The 13,886-nt window shown below is 36.9% G+C and overlaps 1 protein-coding gene across 2 annotated transcripts in view; it reads left to right on the top strand.

The window, feature by feature from the left end:
* Positions 1 to 8,475, top strand: part of LOC114691312 (leucyl and cystinyl aminopeptidase) — a 96,959-nt gene extending 88,484 nt beyond the window's left edge. For both annotated transcript variants that reach the window (XM_028866566.2, XM_028866565.2), the window contains exon 18: positions 424 to 8,475. In XM_028866566.2, coding sequence (XP_028722399.1) covers positions 424 to 555 — 132 coding nt within the window. In that variant the 3' untranslated portion in view covers positions 556 to 8,475. The remainder of the gene's footprint in view (positions 1 to 423) is intronic.
* Positions 8,476 to 13,886: the final 5,411 nt, after the last annotated feature.

Genomic DNA, 13,886 nt, shown 5'->3' with positions numbered 1-13,886 from the left:
ATAGCCAGGAGCTGAAGTTCTGGTGCCATTCTCAGCTCTGTTTGCTGTCTCATCAATACAAATAGTTTAAGCTGTAATGAAATTATTTTGAGGAATTCCATTCAAAATGTGAATTTATTTATTAAGCCTAATTTTAGATTGATTCATTTTTCTTCAGAGTTCTTTTTTTTTCTATTTTAAGAAATAATAAGGAAAGAAGAAAGTTTGAAGTGAAGAAAAGTTTGGTTTTGTTTTTAAAATCACTTCAGTGTGATATTATCACACTTGATTGATGCAAATACTTTGGCTGTCAAAGTATAGGTCTGCTATTTCCAAGGTGTCAGACCTTGGAACCACCATCACAGGGTTAAAACTTATTTCAGAAGGCTGATCAGGGAGCCTTAACCTTTCCTTGTTTAAAATGCTTCTCTGTGGAACTTGCAGGTCCAAGCATTCTTTGAAAATCAGTCAGAGGCAACCTTGCAGCTTCGGTGTGTCCAAGAGGCTTTGGAAGTTATTCAGCTGAATATCCAGTGGATGTCGAGGAATCTAAAAACTCTGACCTTGTGGCTGTAGCACTCACAACTAACCTTCCGGTGCCCACGGCTCTGCTGCTTTTGCAAAAGTTGAAGTGAAGGCAGGCCTGCTACTGAATTGTTTGCACTGTTAGGAATTCTAGTTAGCTCAGGGCCCAATTATGTTTTTCATGTCTTTTCTGAAATGTCTTTAGGCAGTAAGTAGTTATTTATTACAAAATTATATTCACCTGTATACCAACCATCTACAAAAACAATGCATAATTTTTCTTTGGACACACAAATGGAGAAAAAAAAGTCATATTTGAAATTCTGTTCTGTTCATTAGTGTCCAGAGAGTGGACATAGTGCAACCAAGGAAAGTCTGCTGTAAGAACCACCATATCTGAGGGTTGCTGATTGGCCAGTTGTTTGTTGCTCCTTGTTGACAGATGCACTTGGAGTGTGATAGCATGGAAGAGTCCAGTGACAGAGGCCTGGAAGATGCAGCTATAGACAGCTGACCTCGGGTGGGCAGGTCTGCCCTGATTGGGGGTTCTTTAAAAAGTTTAGATCTTTATTATAATTTTCCCTGCAGAATAATCAGGTTCTAAAGAGTTTTTCTTTTTTCTGTTGAACAGATGAACAAACAGGCCCCAAATTTCAGTTTTCCAAATATTTAACACTTTCTGCTTCATCTGAATTGAGTTAATGTTAATTATTTTATCCATGAATTCCAGTACCCCCCAACTCTATACACTTGGTTAGTCCTGCTTAGGTAGATTTTCTGCTGTAGAGGAGTATTTCTTTGCTTTGGCAAGCTTTCTGTTAAGCACTGGTATTTTTGTCATTACTTTCCCACCAAGAATGTAATTTGTTTAAGTTGCCTTTTGACCTAACAAATCATACCCTTTACTGTGTGAATCGTACCCATGTGTGTGCTTTTACTTTATGTTACAGTGTGTATTAGAAGCATTTCTCAAGAAATTAAAGCTTTTTATTTTGAAGTTCACCATAGTACCTTAAAGGGACAATGAGAATGTGGAAAAGGAATAAGTTGAATATGGTGGACTATGAATTCTTTTTTCACTGTTAAAAACAGTGCTTTTGTTTAGTTGGAAAAAAAACTGTAGCTTTGTTTTATTTTATTATGGCCAAACTAACATTAAACAGAGCGGCCAAGGCTCAAGCAAAGGAAAAGGGAGGGAGGGTATCCAGAGCAGAATGCGGGCGTTTTCACTCCTTCTGAAGGAGAAATACTGTACTTGAATTTTTTTGAGCTATGCAGACTTATTCTTAGATTGTTGTGTTTCTTTGATTCTTAGGAGAGAAGTTTTCTTCTTAATAACTCATGAGAATTCTATATTTTGTTTGAAAACTGTCCGTGTACATAAAAAAGAATTACTCATTTGTGAACACTGAAATCACTCCACAGAGTCAGACCATAGAAAGGCCACTTTTTTTTTTTTTTTTTTTTTTGGCTGTTGTAAAGTTAGAATATGTGGAGCTGTATACAAAGTTATAGTTTATTTTATGAAAATATTTTTATATAACAAAATTTTAATGGCTGACAAGCTGAAAATAGCCTGCTTTAAATCTAATGTTTGCTCCCAATTTAGTCTTTTCTAAACATTTTTGTGTTTTTGAGTAGAAAAATGTTATTCCTGAGAATCACAGAATCATCTTGATATCTTTGTGAAATAGTTAATTGTAGATCTTTATTTCCTTTGTGCTTTTGGTAAATGAATGATAGTTTAGTTGATACTGAAGGTTGTGGGGGTTGTATTTTTAGAGTGAAGGGAAAATACTCTGGTGGGTTTTAGTTGCCTTTTTTTTTTCTTTTACCATGTTGTATTACTAAATTCTACTTTGATACAGAATTTAACTTTTGCTACTTCTCAAGATCAGTTCAATCTTGAGATTTATTTGCCCATCTTGGCATTGATCCTAAAGTCTGTGTAACTCTGCATATGGCAAATCTTGTCTTAACACTTTTTTCCATGTATGAGTGTGAATGTATGTGGTGTGTGATGTTGTAAATAAAGCCTTTTGAGGATATGTGCTTTAAAAAAGGTAATTCTTGATTCACTTCTATCAGAAGCTGTTCATTCCCAGGATTCTGGAGCCATAATATTTTCAGTCTTACCTATAATCTTCATCTCAATAGTTTTTAACTTTGATAGGCCTCCTCTTAATTTCCCCACAAAATCCTGTAAGTTTTCATGTTTTGTTAGCCCGTTATGTGCAGCCTCTTATAGCTAACTCAAAGTCAAGAATATAAAGCTGAGAGGAGAGGTAGCATTTATAGTCTGATAGTATATTGGTAGCGTTCAGATTTTCCTCCTCTGAAATTTACATTGCAATCTGTACTTCTAGGAAGGAAAATTGAGGCACAGGCCAGCTTGTGCTCTAGGTATAAGCACACAGATATCCGACATCATTGGGTAGTGATTGAATGAGCATTCTGCTCAACACAGAGAAAGGGTGTACTTGACTATAATGTGGAAGATACATCTTGATTATTAGGAAAAATTGAATTGGAAATCTAGATTTGTAGGGAAAAATTGACTTGGAGATCTGAAAGTTAGGAATTGGAGGATATAACTTTACTCTGCTAATATGGAGTTAGCTATAATAAAAAGTAGTGGCAGTTTCTCCTCAGAAACTTGTGCCTTCTGTCTCATTTTGTCTTTAAAAATGAAATTGTGTTTGTCAGTGTTCAGTGTTTACAAACTTTCTTGCTATCACAGGTTCTGCTTAACTGGTTTTCTTTGCCACATGTGTTTTCATTTTGAGACTTTAGCCACCATTAGAACAAAAGCTTCCAGAAGAGTCCTGGGTATAAAAAACAAATCCAGCTGCATCAGGTTTACTGGGTACCAAACAATTCTTTCTTATTATTGGGAAGCAAGAAATTAACATTAACTCTTGTATTTGTTGCATGATTGATAGCCTGTTGTTGAATTGGATTTTAAAGGTGCTTACTTAATCTAAAGCACCTGGAATGGTAATCTTCAGCCAGACTGCTGAGCACTTATATAAGACCGTGTGTTTGAGGGTTTCAGGGATGGCACAGTGCCTCTCCGGTGCACTGTTGCTGAGGACTGCAGTCCCAGGTTGAGTTCACAGATAAGAGTGGGTTGGTTTATATTGGCCTCTTAAGAATTGGGATCATAGGTATAATGTAGTTCCCCCCACCCTTGCCTTACTTTTATTTATACAGAATGAATGCTCTGTTTTGGGAATGTTCTGTCTTTTTTCATTTATAGTTCTTGAAACTGGTTTTGTGTTCTTTTATTTTGTTCTTAAATATCTGAAATATCAATGAAGTACAAAGTGAAAAATGGAGGTCTCAAAAAAATGATAAATCTACTCTTTTCCCCATCCCTTACTGCCTGGTTGAGCAATAATTAGCAGAGTAAGTGCTTGATTTTTAGAGAGTTTGTGGGAGCTTTTGGGGGGGGGCGTGATATATACTTTTGAAACATACACATGTATTTTTATGTTTTTATTTTACAAATTTTGTCCTGGTAAAGAGTGAAATACTGCTCTCTGATAATCTCTCCTCTTCCCATGTTGCCTACTCTAGGTAACAGCTATAGAGTAATTTGGTTTTAATTTTTGAAAGGATGTGGTGGGTTTCAAGAAGGAGCAAGGTAACTTCTTTTAAAAGTGTGTAGAAATAATTTTGCTATTATTTGGGACTTAATGCTGCCCTCCTTACATTCTTGTGGACATAACCATACAAGTCCACATGGATGCATTGACAATAACAGAATAGTAATAGTGCCTACTGTTTTGTTCTAGTCTTAGGAACTTAGGCTGCCTCTCATCCTTTCAAGCACATTTATAAATGCAATTCTACTTTTTATATATTTTGCTTAGACTTGTTTCTTTGCATAGATAACTTAATTACCATTATGACTGAGTATGACAGAGTTTTCCCTTTTCTTTGTTCCCTTTAAGGCAATAATTAATTGTTCTGTTAGGGAGAGTTTGGAAGAGAGTACTTGACATGACTTTTTAGTACTAATTTTGTTTGGTCCTATGCCCTTGAAATGCATGTGAAAATACCTGATGAAATGTGGAAGACCAAATGTAAACAGTCACATTTTATCACCTCTTATTGCTTGTTGGCAATAGCCAATAGAATGCGTATGAGTGGAGTGTGGGGGTGCAGGGATGTGTACCTAATGCCTGTATGTATGTCCTTACTACTGTATTGTATTAATTCACTGGGTGCTCAGAGTGGAAGGTACCAGTGGAGTTCAGATTTATAACAGTGCCTCTTTTCCTTTCTTTTATTGTCTGGGGTGCAATACTTGTCAAAGTAGTTTGAGTTTTTTGAAAGTTGGATTTGGGTTTTGGGTGGTGATTGGTTGGTTGGTTTTTGCTAGTCTGGAAAAGTAGTTTTGGGGTAAAAGTATATACTTTTTAAGTGTATAAACATGCTTTGCTGCATTTTACTTCCTTGCTTTCCCTGTCCTTTCCGTGGATTTACGAGGAAAGTTGGGGATCTCTCTAAGAGGTTTCTTCCTTCTCTTACATTGGACATGCAGTGTCAAGTAGCACAGGCAGCTGTGGAGGTGGGGCTGACGTACGCCTTCACTCTGCTTTTGATATGTGCTTTTGTTCATTGGTCACTGCATTCCATTGGGTACCTGTCTTGAACTTGGACTTACCAGTTTCTAACAAACGATGGAGCTTTGAATTTAGTGTCCTAGTGTTCTTACCTATTGATGTGGGAAGAATTTTCTTTTCATTTTTTCTCTTAGCTTTAGGGGGGACTAAGGGCAGGAGATTTACTCTTACAAATGTATATAATTTTGTTACTATACTGTGTTATTTCATTTGGTACTAAGTCCTTTACATGGGCGTATAAGTGCCTAATGAGACGTGGAGGTCCGGATGTATGAAAACTTCCTCTTTCCCCTTTCCTCATTGCCTCTGTGGGCAATTGTTGTAGAGTAGCATAGATTTTCTAACTCGGTTCCACCCAGAGGGGTGGGTATGTATATACTTTAAAATGTAAATATATATTTTTAATCTTTTTGTTGTTGTTACTTCATTTGTACCTAAATCTGTCTATGGACACTTAGGTACATAAGGAATATTGAGGTTCATTCTATGAAAAATCTCCCCATCCCTTTCCCTCATTGCCTGTCTGGGCAATTGCTTATAGAATAGTTGTGTAGTTTTGGCATGGGAGTATGGGGTGAAAGAGTTCTGGGTTTTTACTTTTTTAAATGTATTTAAAAGTTTGTCAGTTATTTCATTATTTCACTCCCAATCAGCTTTTGTGTTTGAGCTTACTGTCAAAGGAAGTGAGAATCTATACCCAGAGGCATGGAACATCTTTGCTTCACTCTATCACCTGTGCCATACTGTAGTAGTATATGAGTACTGTGAGCCTTGGGTTCTTGTTTTGTCTGTTCGTTGCTTATAACACAGCTTGTTAGAGAAAAAGGTAACCATGTATGTATGTGTATGTGTGTGCATATATATACACACACAGACACACACACACACACACACACACACACACACACACACACATATATATATATTACGTTGTAATGCCTTGTGATGTTAACTTCATTTTGAACCTGGTCCTTGGCGTGACTGTTTTTTTAAATATGTATTTAATGAACATTGAGATTGATTCTATGAAAATTCTCCACACTCCCTTATCCCTCATTGCCTGGTGGGCAGTGGTAGACTAGATGTTTTGTTTACTTATCTTTCGTTGCTTTGTGGGGGGGGCGTCTGGGTGTACATATATTTTTGATGTATATAAATAATTGCTACATTCTATATGTTATTCCACATAGCACCAGTTCTTTGCTGGGATTTGTAGATATATAATGAAACATGGAGGTCCAGACGTATGATAACTCTCCCCTGCTCCCTTTCCTCATTGCCTATAGAGGCAATAATTTAATAATGGGTTTTGGTTTTTTTTTTTGGTTTTTTTTTTAGTGGAGGGGAGGGGGAGGGGGAACTGCTTAGATAGGTAGTAGCTAGATAGAGTGCATGCTTTTAAAATATATTTTTTCATGGTACTGATTAGGCTCCTAGTCCTTTGCATGGATAAATGGGTACCTAATCAAAATTGAGGATTGGTGTATGACATACCTCCCATTCTCCCCTTCTCCTTATGACTGTATTGGCAACAGTGAGTAAAGCAGTTGTGTGTTTTTTACTTAATTGCTTTGGATTTATATTTTTGATAGAAGACTATCCTTAGTATAAATAGTTTTGGTTTTTTTATTTCATTTTGTGTTTAGTTCTTTGCCTAATTATAAAGGGCATAATGAAAATTAGTTTCATAATATGATAGAGCACATCCTTTCTTGCATATGTCATCACTCAGCAGTAACTAGTGCAGTTGTTTTGTGTTTTTTTTTATTCTGGTTATTCTCTAGGATATATCTTTAAGGATACAAATATATACACATACATATTCAATTTTTTCCCTTGCTGTCATTGTTTCACTTTAACATTTATTCCTTTGAAGATTTCTACATGCACCTAGGAAAAAAACAAAAGCTCATTACATCTTGGGCACCTGACTGGAAGTGTAGCCCTGTGACTCCATGTCGAAAAGTGGCAATGAGTATGCAGCAAATACTATGGGAGAAGACACTCAGATATGGCTGCATTGTGGAAACTAATCAGACCCAGCAATTCTAATGTTTCAAACTGAGATGGTGAAAGAACTTCAGGGGCTAGCCTTTTCTATCTTAGAACATCCACAGATGGCAGTGCAAATTGGCCCCTTCTTACCCAGAACTCTTTTGTGTGGCTGCATCTCTTTCTCCAGTTCTCTATTAACCGAACCATTCCTGTTCTGTTTTTCCTTTTGCCTCCAGCGCCTTCATTGTTGTTAGATGCTGTCTTAAGTTGTACTCACAAATTTAAGCTAATGCTGCATCCTAGTCGACTTTGTGATTCTGTGTGCATCTCATGCACCCAAGCCTGTTTGTCTGCTCTCGGCATTCTTATATTCCACCACATGGTAAATGTTATGACTACATATTTGTCTGCATCAAAGAAAATGCATGTGCATACCTTCCCTGTCCTTCCTGCATCTTAGCTTTGTTTTGTTGGTACATTTTTTTAAATTGATATTCCATGAGGAAGATTTGCCATATCCTTTTAAGAAACACTGAGTGATAGATAGGACTCCTAGAAATTCTCAAAGAAGTGTTATTTACCGTATCAAACTCAGGAATGTGTTGGAAAATTAGTCTAGTAACATTGCTGTTACTTATACCTGCTGCTGTAGGAAAAGTTATTCATGACACATTTACCTTTGATCATAAATAAAAGAGAAAGGGCCACCTTTTTGGAGTTAGTCATGGTAGTCATTAGTTATATTTTTGAACCGTTTTTAATTTGAAATACTTCAAAGGAAGTAAAGGTCATGGCTTAGCTCAAAGAAATGCTCCAGAAGTTCGGCTGTATAAATCATCAGTACAATAATACATTCTGTGTGTGTGTGTGTGTGTGTGTGTGTGTGTGTGTGTGTGAAATGAGAATTGCTACATAATTGGAGCATTTGCCTTCATCAGCAAATCACATTGAGACAAACTCTAGTCCGCTGTCTTGATTAAAGCCAAGTGTTCCTTGTGGCTGTGAGGAAGAGTCTCTTGCAAATACTTTGGAAAGTAACTGCTTTGGAAACTTACAAAGGTATTACTTTTTTTTTAAAAACACCAGTAGAAACCTTCAGTTCCTTCAGTCTGAGTTCGTGGGTAGAATTCTAAATTTATATCCTAATCTGTCTTTTGTGGAAAATTTTGAAAATAGTATGTATGTGTAATATTGTATATGCAAATTGTGTTGTTCTACTTGTAAAGGGAAAACGCTTATTTTTCTTTGTACTTGTTTTGCATATGACCAGCACTGATTGAAAGGCATGTTTAACTGCAAACACTTGCTTTCTTTGTGAAATGAAAATAAAGTATTTAAATACAAACACTGTGGATTCATCTAATTAGACAGAATATATGTTGTATTTCATCCCAGATTCTGAGTTCCATCAGAGCTGTTACCATATACATTAATTTATCTAATTTGCTTCCTACCTTACCCGAGGTCCTTAACACAAAACCCACACTGTCAATATTTTGGTCTGGGTAATTATTTGCTTTGAGAGACTGTTGTGCACAACATTGAGTTTTCAACATCCACCCTGACTACTGATGTCAGTAGCATCTACAGATAATCAGCTGCCTATAGCAATCCTCATTCCTCTGGCCCTTGTGAGAACCAAAAAAAATTTATTTATTTTTTGTTTCACTATAGATTTATTTACACTTTGGTCTCTGACCATGTGCATACAATAATACAGAACAATTACATTTAAAGTTAAAATAATTTTCATTTACTGATATTATTCTAAGCAACTTGAGATGATTAAAAAAAACATATAAATCCAATGTGCTTGAACTCAATTCATCTGACATAAGAAAAGCAATTGGCTTCCTGTGGCCATTGTCCTTAGCTGAACCAAAAATATTTACTTCATGTATAGACAAATGTCCCCTGCATTTGCAGTTAAAACTGTATGTGGATGCTTGAGACAATGGGCTCAGTAATGGTTAGGGGAGCTGGTTTAGCACAGTTATTTACTTTTCCACAGCAACAATCCTTGTGAACACTCAGATTCTATAAGTAGCAATGGGCTCCATAATAATACACTACCTAGGTTAGTATAAATCCATTGAAAGTTAGCAGTTCCACCTGCTTTGATCATGTAAGTCAGAATACAGGTACCAGCCCTTCAGGAAGGACACTGCTACAGTTAGGTCCTAGTTAGGTCCACAAAAGTAGTCTAGTCCCTCTCCATGAATAGTCTTCATAGCTGGAGTTTTCCTGGTTCTGTTAAGCTCTTGCGGCCCTGCAGCCGGCCGCTTGGACCTAAGCAAACACACAGAGTCTTATATTACTTATAAACTATATGGCTGGGCAGGCTTCCTGCTCTTTGTTCTTATATCTTAAATTAACCCATTTCTATTAATCTATAAGTTACCACATGGCTTGTGGCTTACTGGTACTTTTACATCTCAATTCCTCTGTGTCTGGCTGGTGACTCCTGGCTCAGCCTTCCTGTTCCCAGAATTCTCTTCTCTGCTTGTCCTGCCTATACTTCCTGCCTGGCTATTGGCCAATCAGCATGAGTCTTTTAATTCTGACCCAGAGCCCTGTTCTGGGAATTTAAAAAGCTTTTATGCTGTACCCTTTTAAAAAGAAAATTATGATCATTGCCAGTATTTATAGAATGCTCAGAAATTGCAAGGATTTTTATTTTTAAAAACTGGCTACATGTTTTATGTTCATAGATACCAACAATAATTGGACTAAAATTCAGAAGTGTAAAGAACACTTAATTCCACTAGATTTTGGGTGTGGGGTGATGAGATTGATAAACCTCTCTCTATTTTTTAAAATCATGGCCCAGAAGAATTTAATTTAATGTTGGCCTGCTTTTCTTTGATTCTTTCATAAAGTCTTCCCTCTTCCAGCACATACAAAGCCTCCAGTGTTTACTTAGATTGTGTATGGATTGAACAAGTTGACATACACTATAGAGTGGTGTTTTATTATCAGAGCAAAAACAACCCTTTAAATTACTAATTTCATTCACCCCACCCAATTTGGTAATTGGTGGTAAGTTCCCAGTGCCTGTGCTTGTGTGCTTTTATTTTCCTTTGTGTATGACATTCACTTAACTGGGTCAAAGTCTAGTTGAGGTTAAATGCAATTTTAAGACCACATTATTTTTGGTTTGGGCTGAGCTGAATTATATTCAAGACCTTTACTTACAGTAATTTTCAATCTTTCCCACTCATTTTTATAAAAGAACATAATGCAAGTAAAATTAAACTGTTGACAAGCACCAGGTGGCTATAGTTTGAAAGTGAAGTCTGGGTATTTATAAAAGGCCAGAGAAGGGCAGGACAGACCTAGGATGCCGGTATATTGCTTACTAAGGCAACAAGTTCTTGGTATACAAGCTGAATCTTGGCAATGGGAAGCCTTTTTTGTTTCTAATGTTTTTTCTCCATGCATGTTGCTGCCATGTGCAGCTTTGCACAGTAACTGCCCTGTCTTGATATTCTGTCTATCTCAAGGGTGTCTAATTTTTCTTTATTTCAGCAGAAATTATAGAGATATTGCTGTTACCACATGGTTAAAAAAAATCTTCATGATTTGAAGAAATTATAATATTGAAAAACTTCAGGACAGAGGGACATTAGTCAGAACCAGGACTTCTTTGACACCTGTTATTCCCTACTTAAAGAAAAAGATAATTTTAGTTCCGCTAGCTAAGATACTTCTCACCTACCTACCTTGCAGGAGTGTTAACATGAGATAAAAATATCTTGAACTGTAACATTCCATGAAAACATTCTACCCATCCCAGAAAGCATAAATTCAACTCTGATGATTAAAAGTACCAGCTGCTTCCTGAGATGTCTGTGTGTTAACATCCTGTAACAAATGGAAATAATTCCTGTAAATTGAATAAGGTTATAAAACATACTGGCTAGGAAATTATAGGAATAAAGTCTAATATACTTTTCTTTTTGCCTATTTAAGCCTTGAATTTGCTTATATTTTATTTGAGAAAGTATTATATGTTAGAAAGCAGGCCAGTGAGACAACTCAGTCAGTAAAGGCATTTACTGTTGGGCCTGGCAACCTGAGTTTAATCCACATCATGGAATAAGAGAACTGATTCCCACAAATTGCCCTCTGACTTCTACATGAGCATGGTTTTGTACGTCCTGTTCTCACATACACATACACATAAATAAGAAAAGATAAAATGTATGCAGTTATTTCAGTTTCACAACTGAAAGAAAACCCTCACTGTAGGAGATTTGGGGTATATTATAAGGAAATTGCAAATTAAACTCTTGATTTATTTATAATAGAGATAATATTTACTTGACCATCAGAGCATGAGGCACAAATTTGTGGGAAGATGATTCTGGTTCTTTAAAGGTATTCAAGAAATGTACTACTCAACTTATTTGCTTTTAATAGGTAAAAGAATCAAATTCTAGCTAGAAAACATTGTTTGTAAATTACGTCAAATGTCTTAGGATCTCTGATTGCTAGTACTGGAAGGAAACTTCTAAATGATCTAGTCTCCCCACACCATTTTATAGACTAAGGGTACCAGAGATTACACCTTAGCTAAAATCTCACATAACATAATTAATTTATATGTATCTAGCATAGATGTAGATGATGTACAGTTGCATCTTGGAAGAGAATTACTTCAATAAAAAAATTATCCTATTATGAATTCACTGTCAAAAGAAGTGGTACATTACTGTAAAATTGAGCTTGAAGCTGAATTAAGTGATTTAAACTTACTGATAATGTAAATGATCCAGATATGACCTTGCCAGGGTAGCCCTTTTTTTGTATGTGGTTGAATGAAGTGCACTGCACTGAAGTAGCACTGTCTCTGTGGAAGGCAATAATGCCAGGAGTTTCCGACTCTGTCACCACCAAATCATATTTAGGGAGGAGAGAAATCATCACTGGTCAAGTGGCAAGTGATGTAATGTGTGACAAGCCAAGCATAAAGGAATAAATACTAGCTTTACTAACTAGGTCTTTTAAAACTCCATTTTCCTGAAGTAGTTTGAATTTAGCTTGAAATAAACCATTTACCCCCAGCTTCAAACTCTTGTGCCTTTTATTGCCAGGAACATAGGACCTTCACAAAGCTTTGTTCTAAGAAAGGTGTTTTTAAGTCAGTTTTCTCGTTTTGTTTTGTTTGTTGTTGCTTGTTTCTGAGAGGGCATAACCCAAGTGTCAGATGTCCCTCTCTCCCTGGTGTGCATGCTTGTAGTCTCTTTTCTGCCGTTAGCAAACTTGGATTCAGAATTTAACACTCAATTCAAGATTATTTTCTGCAAAATGCAATAAAGCCAACATGTTGCTGAACAATGTAGGATTTCCCAGACATCCAAGTGAGAAAATCCAAAAGAAAATTTACCTTCCTGAGCCTTTTGATATTCATCTTCTCCAGAGCTTCTTGCTTACCTGCGCATTTCTCGGTGATCTTACATAGACATGAAATACACACACACACACACACACACACACACACACACACACATTGATGCTTGTGCACAAATGGGCACACAGAGACACACAGACACAGACACAGACACAGCCCCCCTTGCTGATTCCTCACTTCTGAATACCTTGAACTTGAAGGATCTCTCTCCTTTAAAGCATTGTGGCTCAGTGTCAAAATCCAGATTCACAGGGCCAATATGTCAGGAGTTCAACAAAATTGGCCCCACAATTTAAAAGGCTAGTTTTTGGGCCTTTTGTATTGTGGTCATACCTTGGAGTCACTTCTTATAAGCCACTAAGTATTTATTATGAGGAAAACTATTGTTATAAAAGGAAACTTCAAATCTTTATATTGGCAAGGATTTTTCTTATGGTTTTCTAGGATAACATGAAAACTGACTTATAATCCCTGAGCACACCCAGACTTTGGGTAAGAGAAACCAATCTCAGACTGAAGAGATATGCAGGATGTACTTGTAAATGTTTTTCATGGTTAATTTATTCAGTAACTGTTGGGATCTATTTGCTGTGCATAGGCTGGGTGCTAGTTGGATGCATGAGGCTTAGCTACAATATGAGCTGCAAGTGCCTCTTGGGTTTTATAAATGCAGACTATGTAGTATAGTGGGTAGATAATCAAGGGTATTTGAGTTCATGAGAAGCAGATACAAGGAGTGTCACAATGGAAGTTGTAAGCTATGAGGCTGATGTTTCTGCACTCTACTTCAATAAATGCCAGAGTGTAGGGGGCACAGAATTATTCCCCAGCCAGTATTCCTCTCTACTCATTTGGGTGTACAGTGGGATGTCAGAGGCTGAGTTCTCCATACAGAGGCTACATACATTCCCTATTTAACATCTGTGTCATTGACTGGGACCTAGAGGCACCTTGTTTCCCATTGAGTAAACCACACAGTTGAGTATTGGTTCCTAACGATATTCCAAGTGAGTGACAAGAAGCAAGGAGTTAACTGCATGTTGCACTTTCACCCTAGGGTTCCCTTTAATTTCAGTTAGTGAGCTTGGCTCACTTCAGCCTGAGTTATGAGTGTGTCTTTCTCCTCTGCTTTCCTCTGTGTTGTGAAGCAAGAATGAGGACAGCATTTCAGGACAGATTCACAAAGCAGGTAGTCTTGACTTAAACATGAGTTTAAGGGAAGAGGGATCTGCGAGCACTTGAATATAATCAGCTAAATGAATCAAACAGGCAATGCACCTATCCATCAGCTTGGTTTCTAAATGACAGGCACAACTGCCTGCCTTACTTCATTGACATCTAGC

Source organism: Peromyscus leucopus, chromosome 8a (assembly GCF_004664715.2).
Source record: "Peromyscus leucopus breed LL Stock chromosome 8a, UCI_PerLeu_2.1, whole genome shotgun sequence".
Classification (NCBI taxonomy): domain Eukaryota; kingdom Metazoa; phylum Chordata; class Mammalia; order Rodentia; family Cricetidae; genus Peromyscus; species Peromyscus leucopus.
Note: the sequence above shows the minus strand (reverse complement) of the source record. Positions and strands in the feature narration are given on the sequence as shown.